We start from the raw sequence: 19,609 nt of genomic DNA on the forward strand, positions 1-19,609 counted from the left end.
AATAAGTTATAAAATGACACATTCTTAATGATTTCTTTAGTGTTACTTTTATTTCAACGTAGAAAGTAGAAATATTTTTATAGTTGTTTTATCTTGTATAGTCACTTCAAAAATATGAAATTATATATTTTTAATTATAACTGCTACTGCAGTACCCTTAATATTTATTTTTATTATTTTTTTCATAAAAAATTGTAGTATTTAACGAAATTTGTCATATATAATATCATCTTTTTGCAATAAAATATTCAATGTGTTAACAATATCTTTTTTGTAATATTGTATAAGCATTATACTTATTCATCAAATGTAAAAGTACACTATGAACTCATTATTGCACTATACATTGATTCCCATAAAATCTTTAACATACACATATTGTAAACTTTGAACATCGTAAAATATAAGAGAAACAAAAAATAATTTTCTTTTTTGTACAAAATTCATTAACTACTTACGTATAATAAATATAATTGGTGCTTGTGTAATTTTACTAGTATCTATAGTTATCAACTACACTTTAAATGATTATATGTATAATCGTACAATTGTACGAAACTTACCATTGTCCTTTTTCATAAAGGCATATTTTGCAAAAGTTTGCACAAACAAGTTTAACTTATAAATTATGGATGAAATTAAAATAAAGAACAATATTCAACTCCACACGTCACTCGAATATCGTTTCTGTGCGTCCATTTTCTTGATATAATCCGCAGCATCCAATTCTGACATTTTTCCTTTCTCCATTACAACTTTTAATAAAATATTATGTACATCACGTGCCATATTTTTTGCATCACTAAAAAAAAGAAAAACAATACCTTGCTAATATAAAGCATACTTTTAAGTTTAATATTATAAATATGGCTTTGTACTAACCCACAAACATAAATATGTCCCTTTTGTTCACCGATAATTCGCCACAATTCCTCTTTGTTATTTTCCAATAGATGCGTAACGTACACCTTCTGCGGCTGCTCTCTGCTAAATGCAGTGTGTAACACTAAAGTACCGTTCTTCACGTACTCTTCGAGTTCGTCTTTGTAAAGAAAATCTTCATTTTTTTTTCTACATCCAAAGTATAAAACTGTATCGCCCACTTCTTTCCCTGAAAGAAATAAAAAATAGGGACAATGAAAGATTATGTCCTTGTATACAAATAAATTTCCATTTTAAATCTGTCTAGTTACCTTCCTTTCTTGCAAGGTCGCGTTCTTGAATAAAGCCTCTAAATGGGGCTATACCAGTACCTGGACCAACCATAATGATAGGGGTTGATGTCCGGGTTGGTAAACGGAATTGTGATTTCCGTACGAAAATAGGAACATAACTTGGTGGATCGGTAGGATGTTTCTCCTTTAACCAGCTAGTAGTTACACCTTTGTTAATTCTACCTGTGGGTGTTTTATATTCCACTACAACGGCAGTAATATGGATCGTAGTAGGATGCAGCTAGAAAAGCAAATTAATCGAGAAATCATTTTAAAAATGGTTATTATTGTACTGTGTAAATTATAAGACTTAAAAATTTTAACTTAAATATATATTTACTATAGTTATTATTTTAATAACTTATTATAGTTATTATTAGTTATTATTTTAATAATTTACCTTAGGAGATGAAGAAATTGAATAATAACGACACTGCAATCTTGGTAACAGTTCACAAAGATGATCCAAGGCTGGCTTCAAACTAGGAATGTCCTCTAAAATGTGTACAATATTTCTATTTTCTTGAACCACCCATTGCTGATATGCAGCTTTGCCTTCCGCGCTAGTTGATGTCATTAATTTTAGTTTTTCTTTATCATTTGGATCACTGCAATATTCAGCTAATTCCTTAAGAATATGAGTACGGGGATTACTAGTGATATCTAAGTAATGCGTTAAAGCAGTTCTATAAGAAGTTGGACAAGGGAATGGATGCTTCTTTGTAGATTCCTCTGCAATAGATGAAATAATTTGCGTTAAAAACAACATCTCCGAGTGACGTCTTTAAGACGTTAAAAAGAACCTTTTTATGTTATCTATCATTAAATCTGTTTCTAATTTACCGTCTGTATTTGTAAGCGTTATTATTGTATCTAAATCGACACCACATTTTTCTCCGATTTTATTTACTAGCTCCGAGCTATTTACGGGATACACAGCCAAATGATCACCAGTTTCGTAACGCATTTTCGACCCTTCTATATCAAACTCTATATGCATGCACGATCTGCTAGAAGTTGGACCATGAAGTTCACGATTAACCTTCACTGGAGCTAAATAAGGATTCTTTGCATCGAATGGCCTAAAAACCAAAAATAATTTATGAAAATGTTTGGAGCATTCTGACTATATTTACATTAGAGACAAGAAAATTAATTTTTAAATCCACAAAATTTCATATTTTTAATATCTCATCTCTAATTTATGTCAAATAGATAGAACATACGCTCTCTGGTTCGTGAACGAATGGAGACGAGCTATTTCACCAGTATAAATGCGTTCAGCTGACAAGTCAACGTGTTCAGTGAGTTTGTACTGTCTAATACTAACATCTTCGCTTGCACCTTCAATTCCAAAGAAATCACAAACCACTGGCCAAAACTTATCTTTCCATGTGATAAAATCATCTTCTATGCTATGAACATAAATGTCGCCTTATACATTCAAATCATAAAACAACAAATTCTAAAAGAGTAAGAGATAGAGAGAGAGAGAAAACTTACTTTGCATCATCATCTCCTAAGCCTAGTTCAAATACACGTGTAGCACCGAGTTGTTCTAATCTGTGATCAACATATATTGCTACTTCATTATAATGTTCATATGTTTTATTTCCAAGACCAAACACCTATAAAAAAAAAAAAAACAAAAAAAAAAAAATATTGTGACTAAAATACTTTTCTGATTCATATAAATATCTGATCATACTCATATAATATATTATTCATATAATTAATGATCAATATAAATATCTTCTTTGATTAAAATATAAGGGAAAATATAGAAAATGCAAGTTACAACATGGGAACAATTTTTTGTAACAAAACTATTATAAAATATATATATCAGTGAATTGAATACAGAATTGCACGGTTACAACAATAATTAAGAAATCGTCAGATGTTCACAGAATGAAAAAATTGCCATCACAAATTACCTTAAGCGTTGGCGGTAAAAGTAATGTTGTAACATGCCGTTTGGCGTCGCTCTCGCATCGACAATACTTGATCATCACGTGCAAGAATTTATCAAACTTTCTGAAGTTCATTGTAAATAAGTTGCAAGTCAAATATTTACGAATTTACTAAGTATTTTGCTGCTACCATAAAATTAATATATTAGTCACGAAAATGAATTGATCTTTGATATAAAAACGATAACATCACACTACCTACACAGTAATACAAGTGCACGTAGACTGGCCGTTCAAATGGCTTACGTAATATTCATAGCTTCTATCGTTGTATTAAAATACATACAGAATAAATTTTGCTATCATCGAAGAGGTAATTGATATAGCACTACTTATAATGATATGATTTATAACAATATCGGAAGCATTTAATTTAACATAAATATATGAAATGACACACAATGCCATCTGTTGAACAAAAAATGGACTTTAGATTTGTATTATGGAAGAAAATATTTGCTTGCACTTTTAAAGTATAAATAAATGTTTAATAATGTTAAACATTTCAGATGTTAATCGTAAATGTTTATTAACAATGTCGTATTGAATGCAATCTTGACTTATACTGTATATTTTTGCCAATTTAATAATGCATATAGAGGTTGAATATTATGAAATCTGAAATTACCACGATACCTTCCATTTTCTACTATCATTTTATAAATGTAAATGAGAGAATAGAAATAATACTTACAGCATAATTTAATCCATTTAAATCAGCACTACCATTTTTTAACCAATCAACAAATTCCATAGCATTGTCTGTAGGATCACCTTCTCCATATGTAGCTAAGCAAAATACTGCTAGACTGTTTGGAATCGTTTTCAAATGTACTAACTCTTCCTGTCACAATAAATTCCAGTTATGTAAAATTATAATATACAAATAATTAGGATAATAGTGTAAAATTGCCCTTTTGATTTACTTAATTTATATTACACAGAGTAACACACATTTTAGTTTATAAATGCTTATTAGTCATATTATGATATCTATATTCCATTAGTTGGAAAACATAATGGAAAATGTGCTTTTTACATTCCTTAATTAACTCAGACTTTTTTCATCTAACTTACTTCTAGAGATATCGGCATTCATGAATTAAAATGGGTTACTTTGCAGATAAATCTACTATGCAATTATCTCCTTTTCTTGTTAACATTATTATTGAGTATTATTGAGTCAGAACAGATTAGGATGCTAAAAGTATAAGTTACTTTATACCATTTCACATTCTTCAGGATCAGCAACCATGCCTTTCATTCTGTACCGAATACCCTCCTTAGCCAGTCTACTGGCAAATTCCTCAGCAGTTCCAGTTTGACTGCCATAAAATACTACTAGACTTCTTCCTGAAGTTTTTAATTTCTTTATAAATGAATTCTCTGATGGGTTTGTAGCAGGAAGCAGCGTTGGCCTTTAACAAAATATTTTAGTTAATCACTTGGAGCACTTCAAATCGAATCGCAATTCATTATCAATTTCTTAGTCTATAACTATTGTGCTAATTGTTGTACATATGATTAAAGACAAGAACAGTACAGACAGTTTATAACAATGAATGGATAATAAAAATATTGATTTTTTCGTGTCAGATTCAATGTTGAAAATATGTTTGTATTAATATTTATGGATTTCTTGTGAAATCAACCAAAGATACATGACAATTATGTATATCTCCGTTACAAGTAAAACTAAAAATAAAAAAGAGCAATAGCTAATAAGCTGAAAGTGATCCAAGGTTTTCAGCTTATTAGTCTCGAATAATCATCTCACTTTGATAATATATCAAAGATTCTACTTTATTATATGGAAATCTACCAAAAATAAATTTCTACTGCTTTCTTTTGCAACCCATCATTTATAACAGTATCTAATAATAATAATAATAATAATTCATCATTACTGAATGGAGTAAGATTTTGTAATGGGTGTGTATTCCTCATGCTTGTTCCGTCGCAGTAACCACCACAGTGCTGTCAATAAAAGGGCACTGAGGAGTATGATATCAAGAGTACTGAAAAGTGGCTCGTCAAGGACTTCTGTCCTATCTTCATTTTCCAACACCGGGGGACTTGCCATTCTTATTGCTTTTGGTTGTGAGGCGCCTGCAGTCTGTAACAAGATAACAACCATCAATATTAAAGAAAGTATTTATTCAAATGAAGTTTATAAATATTTATTACTTTTATCGCTTTCTGTCTGTTAGTAGGATAATTTTAATGTAGTCTCTTACTTTAAAAAATAATTTAGAACGCTTCCTAAACCAGAATTAATTGATGAGAAATATATAATTAAATAATAAAAATATTATATAATAAAAATATAAAATTAACAAGTGTTTATTTGAAGTTAAAATACGCAGACATTTTGCTCGGCTTTCATAGCTATTGGGCGAAATAGACTTTAATTATGAGTCATAAAGAACACGCACGCGTTCTCATTTTCAATTTTGACTGGCAATCGAGATGATTAAGCGTTTTCGTATTCGCCGGAATTTAATAATCTTAACTTCAATGAACCACTTGACATCTGGGTCATCAATTGTATCGATAAATTAAGAAAAGAAATAAGTCCGAACTTAGTATCTCGGGAAGTTATAAGAAACTGTATAATTTAATCGTTATTTAATTTACTAAAAGCAAAACTTTTCTCAATTTCATTTTTCCATCCATGAAAATCCATTTATAACAAATACTATTAACTCGCAATATACGTATATTACGTAAAAACATATAACAATTTAAAGTTTTTGCTAGAACGTGACCACGAAATTATGTAAAGAACAAAATATTTAACTACCTTATATCTTTAACGTATACTTGATAGGCATATAAAATATTCTTTTTAAATCATTTGATTCTATTTGATTATCACATTTCCTGTATATATATCACAGATATAAATCATTTTAATCCTACAAAGTTTCGTTATCGTAAGCAGGTGGCAGCAGTCATTTAATGAGAAACAATGACGGTAGATACGGCTATTTCTTAATCGGACGGCGCGCCGATATTGCTTGCATAAATCTATTAGTTTTGTTACATTGTAGATGGTTAATGAATATTTACGCCAATAAAAAGTAAATATCAGGCTTTATAATTTACATACAACACTGTATTAGGTCGATTCTATGATTAAAAATAAATTACAATTGCGTTACGAGAGAGTAAGGCGAATTAAGACGCTATTATCGTTCCGCGTTTCTATTTATAACACGTTTAATTTTCTCTTTTTGCTAGTAAACTAAATATTGCCTAAAATTAATAAAATTCTATAACAATAATATTAGCAGCAATTCTCTAATCGTGTCAAACGTAAAATAAAAATACGTTTATGAGAATAAAGAAACACAATTAGCAATTACAAACGATGAATTATTATCGAGTAATTATGAATTATCTAAACAATGGATCTGCTGCATTATACTAACTTCGAAATTTGAAGAATAATTGAAAAAATTTATGACATAATTGAAGCATTTAGAAAATAAGGAAAATGTACACCATTACTATCATTTTCACTGAGCAGTTATCACCAATTGAATAGTTGCTAAGATATTAGCTCCCAGGACACGTTACGTGATTCACTTAGTAGAATAGCAAACTAGACTAATAGAATAAATCTTGACAGTATAGAAGTTGTTATTTTGTTAAACCAATGAATCAACTTTATCATTATCAAAGCAATTAATAAATTATTGTTTAACTGTCAAACCTTCATATTTTCCATCGCTGCTCGATAGTATACATAGTATATTTCAAATCTAAAATCTTTACAAATACGTGTTAATTTCAATAATCAACTGTATCAAGCAAACCATGCATACAGATTAATAGACAATGTAAATTAACATAAATCGTAACGTCAATACGATTAGCTGGAATCTCACGATTTTTAAATATCGATTCTTCAATTCCGTTTTAAAGTTCGCAGAGGAATCGGGACCTATAAAATGATCTTAAACCTTTAAATTATAAACATCGTTATACTTAAGAAATTTCTACAATAAATTGTGTTCATTGTGGATCGATTGATCGATCGGGACCCGAGTGAACGACTTTCAAGATCGTTAGAAATAAAAATCGATACGTTTCGCACTCGTCTCTCGTGCTTACCGGTAAATCCATGCCTTGAAGGAACGATGCGATGTCGTTAGATCAATAAACGTGTTCGATGAAGCGGTGACAAAACCTGTGCGAGCTTTCGATAGTACGATTATGCACGATTTATTTCAGGAAAGTAAAACATACCGACGCGGCAACAACGAACGTAACTGATCGCGTATTCGCGATATTATGACGAGCGCTCCATGTAACACGTCCGTCCGCGCCACACACGAGCAAAGCGATAAACCAGCAAGTCATTGCCGATCGAGCCTGGCTCATGTTGTTCGCATATGTATACACGTGCTATCTACGTAATATCTGTGCACGTGTATACGCTTGAATGACACGTCCGAAGATACCAAATTTCATGGACACTTTGATGACGTTCGATCGCAATCCGTTCGGCCCATAATAATACCCATAATAAGTGTATCCTTCCTCTGTCGTCCACCCACTATTGCGATTAGGTTAGTTTTCGCAAGTAGACCACACGGTTTAACACCGCATCCACCAATTTAAAAACATTTACGTAATACAAATGAAAATTTAATCGATGAACGATTCAGTTCGCTCTATTCTGAATTTCCTTTATTTTCCGGCTTTTATTTTTAACTCCGTCAACAGTTGGTGAGGCGAGAGGTTATTGCAAGAATGTTTTCAGTTTTTCATTGTTCATCGCGAAAATGCAGAACATTTTGGGATCTTTTCACATAACTCATTACACTGGGTAATTGACTAACGAACGTAATCCGTTTAAGTAGCCCAATGTATATGGATACGTGTATAATTTATTCTGGATGTAACGTAAAGGTTTTTGATTTACATTAGTCCAATGTCATCACATTTGAATTAAATTCACAATTTTAGAGAAAAGAATTATAAAGATTATTAGTTTTTCTTTCACTTTCAAGTGAATGCCTGTTTAAACATAATTAAAATAAACATAGGTCCTTAATCATCGAAACCACAATCAAATAGTTGAGGAATAGAAAGCTACAGTATTCCTGTTCTAGGGAAAGTATTAAGATGGTGAAAATTCAACCGACATAAGAGGAAATTACATAGGTGCATTTATCTTGCAGGAGAAAGTGAAAGGTAACAAAGTGGAATATTTCTACCGAAGAAATTATGTAGATATGTTATCATGTAACTTTATCTAATTATATGGATACATATTGAATTTTATTTATTGTAGTCAACAAAGTAATTTTAGAGTCAAACAGTAAGGTACCAAAAGGAAGTAGACAAGCAAATACTCGAGGTCTGTATTATAGATATTTTTATCTATATTTTGCCTGTCGTAGGTAAAATGGCCTGAGCTTTATATAATAAGTAAATAAATAATAAATAAGAAATTCTATAAAGCAAGTAAAAGATATTTTAATGGAATTTTTATATCAATGTGGAATCACATATACCGTGTAATATGCATATGATTTACTCCTACAAGCACTGTATTATTAAGCAAGAACTACTATTGTAAATGTCAAATAGACCATTGCATAGCAGAAAAGTTGTACATTATAGCATAGCAGAATTACATGCATTTTCTGGAATTTTTTTCCAGATATCATCTTGAATTATAAGTTGATTTAAAGAATGATTACAAAATGTACCATATCATTTATAATCCAGAAATGTTTCATCACAAAGAAAAATTTGTTATTAAAAATTAATAATTATATTATAAATATCTAAAAAAATATTTTATTCAAATCTTTAATAAATGTACTTTATTGTATAATAAATATATAATTTATATTTAATAAAACTATACTTATGACATCAATATTCATATATATGCACACAATATTAACAACTAAATTATAATTGCTTTTGATTGTCAAACTAAATTGTGAATTTTTAATTCTGTCATGCATATTAGTTGGAATGAAGTACCATTCTTTAATATATTAAACAATTGTACAAATGTCTTAATTATGAATATACACAATATTACCATAATATTGCACATATGTACAATTTGATTGTATCATAAAAGTTATTCACATACCTTCAACCTATCATTTTTGTATCATAATGGAACAAGTCATGATTATAGTCATTCCTTGAAATAAAGTTATTTTATCATAATAGAAATGTCATTATACTGATAAAATTATAAGAAACAAGAAAGATTTAAAAAATGTTGAGATTTCGTAAGTAAATGTTGGAATTGTAAGAAGTTCATATCTTATTAATGTGATAAGGAACATCATTTATAATCATTCTGATTGCATCAAAAAAATTTAATTTTATGAAACAAACATTCTGAGATAGTTATACTGTGCTGTTAAATTAATATCTGCTTTGTTAGATTATTACTAATAAAGCAATGTAAAATAATAATAATATAAAAAAACAATAATTAGTAAGTAAAATAGAGAATCTATAGTCTAATAATTGTCAAAGTTTATGCAAATTTAAAATTATTAAATGTTGCATAATGTATAGCCAACATTACACATTAATTCTAGTATAGAAATAAACTATGATTTATTGCTTGTTTAAGTAATTTTATCAAAATCATGTATGTACTTTTATTTGCATTATAATCTGTGAAAATATTTACGAATGAAATAATTTTATTTATTTGACAAGTATAGACTTAAACTTAGCATTAATTATAAGTGAAGTTAAATTTGTACAATCTGATATTTATGGAAGGTAATAGTAAAAGTAATTAGCTGTAAGTATCGTATAACATCTAATGAATAATCGTTAATGGATAGAATACTTGATAAAAATATTAATTCTCACTGTAGAGAAAGATATACAATATCTTGACATTACATCGAAAACTGCCGTTATTACAATCATCGAAACTTCTTTTTCTCCCTATAAATTTCTTTCATGCGCACGATTAATGATCTTGCACCCTATTACCACCTGTTGGAATGCAACTTTACACTTACCTTAGAGAAACCGTTGCGGGAAGAACGAAATGTTAACTGAGAACTAGTGGTGTTTCTTTCAGGGAGTTTAATCTTGACAAAAATTAAATGCACGCAATGGCCATGTGACAACACTTTACCAATACAATTTCACGTTCAGTACGTTGCACTTAAAAACTACAATCGTAGTTGTACTAGTTTTGTAACCGTGAGTAATTGACGTACGTGATAGCGTATGTGTACTCGACACGTCGGCATTGAATCATAAAACGATTCGCCTCTTCTGGATCGTATTGCTGACGCTGCTCCTTGAATTTATCAGAATACGTACTTTTTTCGGTTACGTCAAGTATCGCAAACAATGTGAGTTCGAGAAGGACATGATAATGTACATAACAAGGAAGAACATCGGATGAACTCACATGTGCATAGCCGGAAAGACATCTCGAGCGCGGTTTATTTGAAGTACGTTTTGGAATAAAATTGAACTTTTAAGTACACATTTCTTTCCTTTGTTATATATATTTGTCATTTTCTAGTATATTATTATTAACTGTTACTGATTCTCCAAGTACAGTTTAATTATTGTTATCCATGTTTCGTATCTATCAATGCAGTTATGTTGTTAAATATTATATTAAGTCTGATAAAAGTATATGTACGATACAATATTAGTTACCGTCTTTATAGTTGTTTACGTTGAACAATCAAAACACGTTTTTTTCCTTTTCCTCGTTTTAATCCTGTCCCTACAGCCATTTAATGCTGAAATCATTTATAACTCGATAAATAAAAATACCAGACAAGCAGGAAGTAAATAATAAAAAAATCCTAAATATATTATACATTGGTAAAACATTTAAACTACAAATAGGAGAAACGTTCTTAATTCCGCAACAAATTTCTATTGCGATTTATTACGAAATAATGACACATACTTATTAAATCTGAACCGATTTTAATCGATTCCGATTTCATATCTTCTAGTTCGGCTAAAATCATTGCGTGGAAAGATAAAACAGCTACTCTTGTGAATAATTCTGACACGCCATCCCCCGTTCTAGCGGAAACAGACCAAAATTCAGCTTTCATTTTCTTGGCTACTTCGGCTGCACGTCTTTCCATTATTTTGTACACTTCACTGGACTGAGAATAATTTCCTTTCGTTTTTATTTTTATTTTATAGTCGTATAATAATATCAGACAAAATAATTATACATAAAATTGTTTTTGTTCAGTTTCGAATATAATTTTTTTATAGAAATGATTTGCGTGCTTTACCAATAGGTCTCGTTTCGTGCCTATCAAAAATATATGGTACGGTTCCGTGTTACTTTGTGCAGCTTCGTTTAACCACTGTTGACAGTGTCCTAATGACATTAAATTGGCCAAGTCAAAAACGACCATGATCACTAAAATATATTTACACGTAAACGTATCGTTATATCGTTATATTTATCATAAATTCGATAGTATAACAATCTTTTACATACCATTTGCACCTCTATAATAAGACGCAGCTATTGATTTAAATCTCTCTTGACCAGCAGTATCCCATCTAAAACGTTCAGTAAATTTATTACCTATTCGTGTGAAATTATACTGCTCGATATTCTTAATTCTATTTGCACAAACATTACGAAATTAAATAAATGAAACATTTTTAACATAAATGGGCATACATCTGTAAGTGAAATGGTACGCCAAGAATATCAAATCTCTCCACTTCAAAATCTACACCAATTGTTGCCTTGTAATTATTGTCAAACACTTTGTGACAAAACCTGAAATACAAATGAAATTACATTTTTCTTAACAATATGTTATAGTTACAGCATAACAGTAGGCAGTGAGTTATAATTTTTATAATAATAGTAATTTCGTTTGATAAATTGTATTTAAAATGTTATTATCTTTCACATTATAGTTATGTTTAAGTTCGATTACCGATTTACTAGACACGACTTCCCAACGGAAACATCACCGATTACGATTGCCTTTGCAATTTTCAGAGTAAAACCCCTCGTTTTACACGAGCGTTTAACAATCGGATCGAAATCTCTATCTTTATATTCCGTCGTATCGATTGAAAATGGCGGTGGCCAATGAAGAACCTGAAAAACATTTATTCATTAATTTAATGCACTTCAGATTATTTAGAAAGTGTAAATTTACCTATATCACATTTTAGTGTATAAAAAGAGATATTCGTCGGTGGAATTGCTGAATTTCAAATTCAAATTTACCTCTAACCGTACATCCATCCAATTATCAACATGGATTCAAAAATGGTCCTCGATCATAAAATTGTGCAAAGTTTCCCATTGCTTTGCAGGTTTTCTTAAAAAGTACACTTGTATCGGAATAAAATTTTGAAATCATACCTGTCTGTCATCACGCGCCACTTCAATCATTTTATAAACAGCTGAACGTGTTTCCAACATTATCTATAGTTGTACACTGCTTAAATTAGTATAAACACGAATAAAATTCACCTTTGTATCTACAATATACGTTTGCATGCGAGAAATAGATATTCGTGATCACGAGCTTCGTTCTAAAATATTAAAATATTAGTAAAAACAACATATACTAAGATGTCTCACGATATCTTCTACATTAAAATCAATATTATATGTTTAATTAAATGAATCTTACAGGACGAAAAGGAGTATGTGTACATGCTCCAGGTACGTTCAAGTTGAACACCCATCGCTAATATAATTTTGAACTAAATGAAAACAATGGTTGCTACGGCAGGTGATAGATAAATGCACCACCTTCCTGTTTTATTCCAAATCGGATATATTCTAATTCCTATGAAATTTAAAATTCGTCAATTTTAACGTACACCCCAAATTTATATAAAATAGTACAATAAAAGAATCAGTTCGTATGCGTTTAATTTTGTTACTGTTAATCGCGTCAAAACATGTTTGAATAATGGAATTCGAATGAAGTATAAAGTGTAACGTAATTTAATGCAGTAATTAAAGTAATCAACTATTTTTGCGAAGTATAATTTAATGTTGTCTATGAATAAAAATAATAACATTATTATTTTATTTTATAATACTACATCTAGATACGAAAATGATTAAAGTAGTACATTCATTTTCCATATGTCTGTTTCCGGTTGAGGTATCGTTCTTTTTAGCAAAATGGCTCCAAAACCGAAACCCACGGACAAGTCAGGTATATTTGGAAATATTTAATAACATTTAAGTTTCGTCTGAGAAATTTGAAAGTATTTCACGAACTTATAAAAGAGGATCATATTAAAAATATAGTGCCAATACAAGTAATGTAAGAAGAGCTTGTTTGTTAAACATGTTTAATTTTGACTTTAACCATGTGGTTTATCGGCTATCTTTGTCTGAAAGAAATATTAACAAATACACAATTGCTTTACATTTCTATATTACTATAATATCTGTTGTGTATGTTTCAATAACGGTTATTAAGAAATCATTTGGTGAGCGTATTTTCATTCGTGATTTTTATGCCTATTCTAACCTACATAATGTCCAAAACATTGATCTTTAGATCTTTGTGTTATAAGTATGTATGCGAAATTTTTATAACGATTAAGACTTAAAAATATAAGTTGATATAATATTTACAGCCACCAAGCCGGCTGAAAAGAAGACAGAGAAGAAAGCTGAAAAGAAGCCAACTGCCGCAGCTTCGACATCAAAAGTCACTAAGCCAGCGGCAAAAGCATCCACTACTGCAAAGAAACCGGCAGCAGCAAAATCTGCAAGTTCTACAAAAGCTGCAGCAAAGCCAGCAGCAAAGCCTGCGCCTAAAGTTGCTGTAAAGCTTGTAGCTACAAAACCCAAAAAGAATGTTCAAGCTGCAAAGAAAACACCAAAAGGTGGAAAACCAGCTGCGCCGCTTCAAAAAGCACTCAAGGCTCAGAAAAAGGTTTAATATATGAAGTACTATTAAAAAATGAGAGGAGATTGTGTTCCATAATCGTTGAATAACATATTTTCAATGTATTTATATACAGATACTGAAGGGTGTTCATGGATCGAGAGTAAGGAAAATAAGGACATCTGTACATTTTTATCGGCCAAAAACATTTAAACCACCAAGACATCCAAAATATCCACGAAAATCTGTTCCAAACAGAAACCGGTAAATACTGAGATCTTCGTAATATAAATAACTATGTAATTTATTCTACAAAAAGTACTAAAATGCTTTTTCTGTTTAGTATGGATGCATTTAATATCATAAAATTTCCTTTGACCACTGAAGCCGCGATGAAGAAGATTGAAGACAACAACACGTTAGTCTTTATTGTCCATACCCGTGGTAATAAGTACCACATCAAGGCTTCTATCAAAAAATTGTACGACGTTGATGTGGCTAAAGTTAACACTTTAATCAGGCCAGATGGTAAGAAGAAAGCGTACGTACGATTAACCCGTGATTACGATGCGCTTGATGTTGCCAATAAGATCGGTATAATATAAGTGTGTATTTATATGTGATTGGTACAGCAAGAGATACAATTACACTTTTCTGTGCTAATAAAACATGTTGATACAAAAATTGTGTTATTTTATATTCCTGTTTAAAGTTATATTATCTAAAAATAAAGTAAGCATTTATACTTGGACAATGTTCCACGTATCATATAGATTAGAAAGTTATCTTTTGGAAAAGAATTTTAAATAGTTCAGAAAACATTTTACTTTCTCATTCAAAATGTGTTCTAAAAAACATAGACTTCATATTAATTTTTATTAAAAATCAATTTGTATATTTATATATAAAATCACAATAGCGCACCATAACAGGTTCATATCGTTAAAAATGAACAAAAATACTAAAACGGGAGTTATTTATACCCTAACATTACATTTTATTATCATGTATTTACATATTTTGAAATTATAATCCCAATCTACCTGGGGTTTTCCGATAAGGAGCGGGTGTTCCTGGTTCTCTAATTCCTGGTGTCAATATTTCTTTTCTGTAAATAATATACACAAGATATTAAATACTGCAATTAAGTATTATCAAACAACTAAAATGATGAACTGTTAAATATTCGATAATTAAAAGTTAACAGCGTACTTTCTGATAGAGGCTTGTTCCCGTTCAAGTTGTTCCTGCGCCCGTGCCTTCATTTCTTCCTCGGCTTCTTTCATTTGCCCTTCCATTTCATGTAAATGTTGCATAGCTTGACGTCTTTTTGCCCGTCCGCTTCGTCCGGTCTCCTTAACGCTAAAGAACATAGGACCCAGTTCGGCCAGCCAATGCCCATCAACAGCAGTCACACACTGCATGTATTCTTTGGCAGTCATTACAAGCTCGTGATACACTACGTAATCAGGTGTGAATCCCATACCGAACAGAGCCGAAGTTGGATGAAGATGGCACGGCATCCCCGTACGGCAATTCACATATTCACCGATACCTTTCAAACGAGCTGCCTGGTGAAAGTACGCCGAGCAAATACACTTTCGTACAATATCCCAATCGGTGCCGCAGCTCACGACTTCCATTTTCTGTTGTTTCAATATCTCTTCGAGCTGCTGACGAACTTCCCTCACTTTGCGCATAGCTTTCGCGTGTATAAAGTGATCGTTACACCAGGAACTAGAGTAACCGTTCGCTTTCCACTGGTTGTACACATTCAGATACGTTAGATGATCGGATTCTGGTACTTGAAACTTTTCTCGAGCCGAATCAGAATCTTCCTCGCGACCTTTCGGTCGATAAAATATCGAAGGCACTGATAGCATTGAAACTGAAAGAATAATTTAATTTATGAAAAAAAGCCATTTGTAGGTAGAAGGGGTATATTTTATTATCTTACTTGCCTATAATGAGTATGTCTGCGGTACAGCCAAGTTGTGAAGCTACTATAAGCATCTGACATTGAGGTGGATCTAAAGGAAATTCTGCCATTTGCCTTCCCAAAGACGTCAATCGTCCTGTATGATCTAAAGCGCCCAAAATCCACAATTGATACAAAGAATTCAATATGTTATCTTGTGGCGGAGGATCCATGAAATGAAAGGCGAGCAAATCCTGGACACCCAATGACTTTAGTAATAGCACAGTATTTGCCAAATTGGTACGTTGTATTTCAGGAACTCCAGTTAAAAGTAATTCATCTAGATATTGCCTCCGCGTATACAGCCTATAACAGGTCCCAGGGCTTGTACGTCCTGCTCTTCCCGAACGCTGGTCAGCGTTAGCTCTAGATACAGGGTATACTTGCAAGGCGTCCATACCAATACGTGGGTTATAAACTTTTAATTTGCAGTAACCAGAATCCACAACAAATACAATCCCATCCACAGTTAACGAAGTCTCGGCTATGTTCGTCGCGACAACGCATTTTCGTAGCTTACCCTCGGAACGTTGGAAAATTTTTGCTTGTAAATCCGAGGGCAATTGTGAGTAAATGGGTAAAATTGAAAGTGGCGGCGCGGATTCAATTTCCGCTAAACGTTCCTTCAATGCTTCACAGGTGACCTCGATATCCTCCTGACCAGGCATAAATACTAGAACGTCGCCAGAACGTGGTTGCAAATGGATTTGCAACACTTGTTTCACTGCCGCGTCGACGTAGTCTTCCACCGGATTTTTCGCGTACATTACTTCAACTGGAAATGTACGTCCAGGAATCTGGAATGTTGCAGCGTTTCCAAAAAACGCTGAAAATTTGCTAGAGTCCATTGTAGCAGACGTTACGATCAACTTTAAGTCGTGCCTTCGAGCTACCACCTACAGTTTGTTTTTTAATGTAAGAAAAATGTAAAAAAATTACATAAAAAAAGATGTGTGCTGTTTTTTATATATGTATTTTCGCACACACACACATACCTCTCTTAGTAAACCAAATAGAACGTCGGTGGATAGAGACCTCTCATGCGCTTCGTCCATAATAATCACACTGTATCGGTCTAAATCTCCCTCTCTTAAACTTTCTCTTAATAATATACCATCAGTCATATATTTAATAACAGTCTGTGAAAAAAGAATGATTTATTATTTGTATTATTGAAAACTATAACATACCCTGTATAATACGTACATCTTTCGAAGTGCAATCCTCGAAACGGATAGCATAACCAACTTTATTCCCTAAAGTGGTGGCTATTTCGTCGGAAACTCTTTTTGCAACGGACATAGCCGATATTCTCCTTGGCTGCGTACACCCAATTATACCGTAACGACTGTAACCATCTTCATGAAGATATTGCGTCAGTTGAGTGGTTTTCCCACTACCAGTTTCTCCAACGATAACCACCACGCTATTTTCTCTAATTACATTCAACAATTCTTGCCGTACAGCAAACACCGGGAGACTTCTCCTTTGATGTTGAATCGATCTGTATTTAGCCTCTCCAGTAACTTCGTCACCACGTATGTGGCGTGCGTACTTCTGACCAGCTTTAAAATCAGTTTCCTGCCCCGGATCTTCTTTATCATCTTTATGCCTATCGCGTACACCCATGATATTGCCAATGTGAGTTCCAGCTAATTCCCAGTGCTTCTTTTGCGCTCTTTTCCGTTCCTTTTGTTCACGATACGCTCGTACCAAAGCCGATCCTTTTCTTGCCACAAGTGCCATGTCAGAAGTGGGATCACGCACAGGTACGACAGGTTCCGGTTGTTTAGTAAAGACAATTCGCCCTAATCCAGCATTAATCGTTAGTTAATATGTATAGCAAATTAAAAAAGAAACCTTTAAAGTCGAGTATCGAGAAAAAGTAAAATACTGTACCATCCAAAAATGGTGGAACAACATTGTGAACCAAGAGATGTACTCTCGTCTCCCCTTCATCGTCAGGATCATCGTCATGATCTAAAGAACTCACAACACCGCTCGTCAACATTCTGTTACGTTCCCACAACTCGTTATCTTTATTTATTTGTCGTTGCTGCGCGGAAAGACGTTTCTGCCTTTTCGCTTCTAGTTCCATTTCTTTTTTACGCGTGTATTCTTCAGACACATCAGCAAATGCATGATTTTCTCCATCATCCAAGGCGTACCATTCTCTGTCAAGTCTAAAAAATAGATGTTTGTTTTACTGAAACACGTCTGAGTAGCTAAAACTTGTAATACTAAGATTCAGAACTAGTATTAGCTACTTTGGTTTGCGCGAAAAATTTGTTTCCCATAATAATACCTTTGCTGTTCTTCTTCCCATAGCTCTTTCTCTTCTCCATCTATGCTTGGCGTGGCTCCACTAGCTTTTCGATCTTTATTCCAAGAATTATATTTGTATGATGGCGTGAATTCACTTCTAATGCTATCTCGACTATCTCTACTATTATAGAGATTCGGTGTTGGATGATCCCAACTTGACTTTTTCGGCTCCTCATCTTCATCGTCGTCCCAATTACTTTTAGACGTTGAATCCTATTATGACACATGTTCTTATTAAATTCTGTACTTTCAACCTTTTAACGCACAATGGAGCTTGGATATTCCAACAATTCCATTACAATGTTACATACAGCTTTATATTTACCTTTGTTTTAAACACCGGAGTCTGTGGTTCATCTTTAAACCTTAAAGGTGTTTGTCTACTACTGTCTCTAACGCTGTCTCTACTCCTACTCCTTCTCCTTTCTCTGTCGTGGTCCCTGTACCTATCTCTATCCTTGTCTCCATGATTATGCCTATGATTCCTGTCCTGCGCACTTAATCTCTGATGCTTTAATCGTGACTCTAATCTCTGCTGAGCTTCAGAATTCACCCCACCTGTGTGAGTGGGAGTCTCTTCGGCGTAAGACCTGTACTTTCTCTCTTTAACCTCTGACTTAGACGAGCTTGATTCGGAGTTCGACGAAATGCTACTCTCCTGCAAATGTTCTTGCCTTTTACGTTTCGCAAGCTTGTCCAGCCCCAAAACGGATGCTTGGGGTTTTTTAAACGTGTGATCCGACGGTTTCTTTCTAATAATCAACCCTCCAGTCTGACTTTTGTCAGTCCCCTCTAACCTATATAAACCCACATCATTTGATGTGTCCATTATTCACACTGAGTATTAACCGTACCACAATGTATCAGCTAAACGTAGCTGAATATCGACGGGGAAATAACAATGACATATCAATTATTACCAATAATGTCTTCTATCGACAACTATCAATACATTTTCTAATCAACAATTAACTGTTTCAGTCATTAAAATTGAATAATACAGTGAAGTTACATTACACGAATGCCAATGCAGCCAACGAGAATTGCAAAAATGCAATAGATCCCCATATAATATTATGACTGCATATACAGTGTGTCTGTTCCGTCTAGTAATTGTAACAAACGTCAGCTATCAAGTGTTTTATTAGATCTGTCTTCGAATGTTGTTCTTTTGTAAATATGTAAGAGAAACGACGATGTGATAATGGTATCGAGATAAAATTGTTAAGAACACTG

The 19,609-nt window shown here is 32.5% G+C and overlaps 4 protein-coding genes across 7 annotated transcripts; 1 reads left to right on the forward strand and 3 right to left on the reverse strand.

Moving 5' to 3' along the window:
* Positions 1-28: 28 nt before the first annotated feature.
* On the reverse strand, positions 29-10,352 carry Cpr (Cytochrome P450 reductase). 4 transcript variants are annotated; one of them, XM_076901676.1, is made up of 11 exons: positions 10,213-10,352; positions 5,095-5,303; positions 4,413-4,605; positions 3,882-4,031; positions 2,718-2,842; positions 2,441-2,629; positions 2,058-2,296; positions 1,615-1,946; positions 1,194-1,455; positions 883-1,111; positions 29-802 (listed from the first exon to the last, which is right to left on the reverse strand). In XM_076901676.1, the coding sequence occupies exons 2-11, from the start codon at positions 5,268-5,270 to the stop codon at positions 658-660; spliced, it is 2,040 nt and encodes a 679-aa protein (XP_076757791.1). In that variant the 5' UTR covers positions 5,271-5,303; positions 10,213-10,352; the 3' UTR covers positions 29-657. The 4 variants fall into 4 exon arrangements, with proteins under 4 accessions (XP_076757791.1, XP_076757787.1, XP_076757788.1 ...); XM_076901672.1 differs by lacking the exon at positions 10,213-10,352 and adding an exon at positions 7,442-7,591; XM_076901673.1 differs by lacking the exon at positions 10,213-10,352 and adding an exon at positions 7,307-7,557.
* Positions 10,353-10,867: 515 nt separating this feature from the next.
* On the reverse strand, positions 10,868-12,660 carry LOC143426884 (ras-related protein Rab-34). Its single transcript, XM_076900600.1, has 7 exons — positions 12,576-12,660; positions 12,139-12,305; positions 11,874-11,975; positions 11,685-11,749; positions 11,473-11,603; positions 11,130-11,337; positions 10,868-10,956 (listed from the first exon to the last, which is right to left on the reverse strand). Exons 1-7 carry the CDS (start codon positions 12,633-12,635, stop codon positions 10,886-10,888), a joined length of 804 nt encoding a protein of 267 aa, XP_076756715.1. The 5' UTR covers positions 12,636-12,660; the 3' UTR covers positions 10,868-10,885.
* Positions 12,661-13,300: 640 nt separating this feature from the next.
* On the forward strand, positions 13,301-14,754 carry Rpl23a (ribosomal protein L23A). The gene is made up of 4 exons (XM_076902148.1): positions 13,301-13,386; positions 13,817-14,118; positions 14,207-14,334; positions 14,414-14,754. Exons 1-4 carry the CDS (start codon positions 13,353-13,355, stop codon positions 14,673-14,675), a joined length of 726 nt encoding a protein of 241 aa, XP_076758263.1. The 5' UTR covers positions 13,301-13,352; the 3' UTR covers positions 14,676-14,754.
* Positions 14,755-15,068: 314 nt separating this feature from the next.
* L(1)g0007 (ATP-dependent RNA helicase l(1)G0007) lies at positions 15,069-19,325 on the reverse strand. The gene is made up of 8 exons (XM_076902147.1): positions 18,699-19,325; positions 18,354-18,586; positions 17,948-18,231; positions 17,255-17,856; positions 17,044-17,187; positions 16,032-16,944; positions 15,283-15,958; positions 15,069-15,178 (listed from the first exon to the last, which is right to left on the reverse strand). Exons 1-8 carry the CDS (start codon positions 19,200-19,202, stop codon positions 15,097-15,099), a joined length of 3,438 nt encoding a protein of 1,145 aa, XP_076758262.1. The 5' UTR covers positions 19,203-19,325; the 3' UTR covers positions 15,069-15,096.
* Positions 19,326-19,609: the final 284 nt, after the last annotated feature.

This window comes from Xylocopa sonorina, chromosome 9 (assembly GCF_050948175.1).
Source record: "Xylocopa sonorina isolate GNS202 chromosome 9, iyXylSono1_principal, whole genome shotgun sequence".
Classification (NCBI taxonomy): Eukaryota; Metazoa; Arthropoda; class Insecta; order Hymenoptera; family Apidae; genus Xylocopa; species Xylocopa sonorina.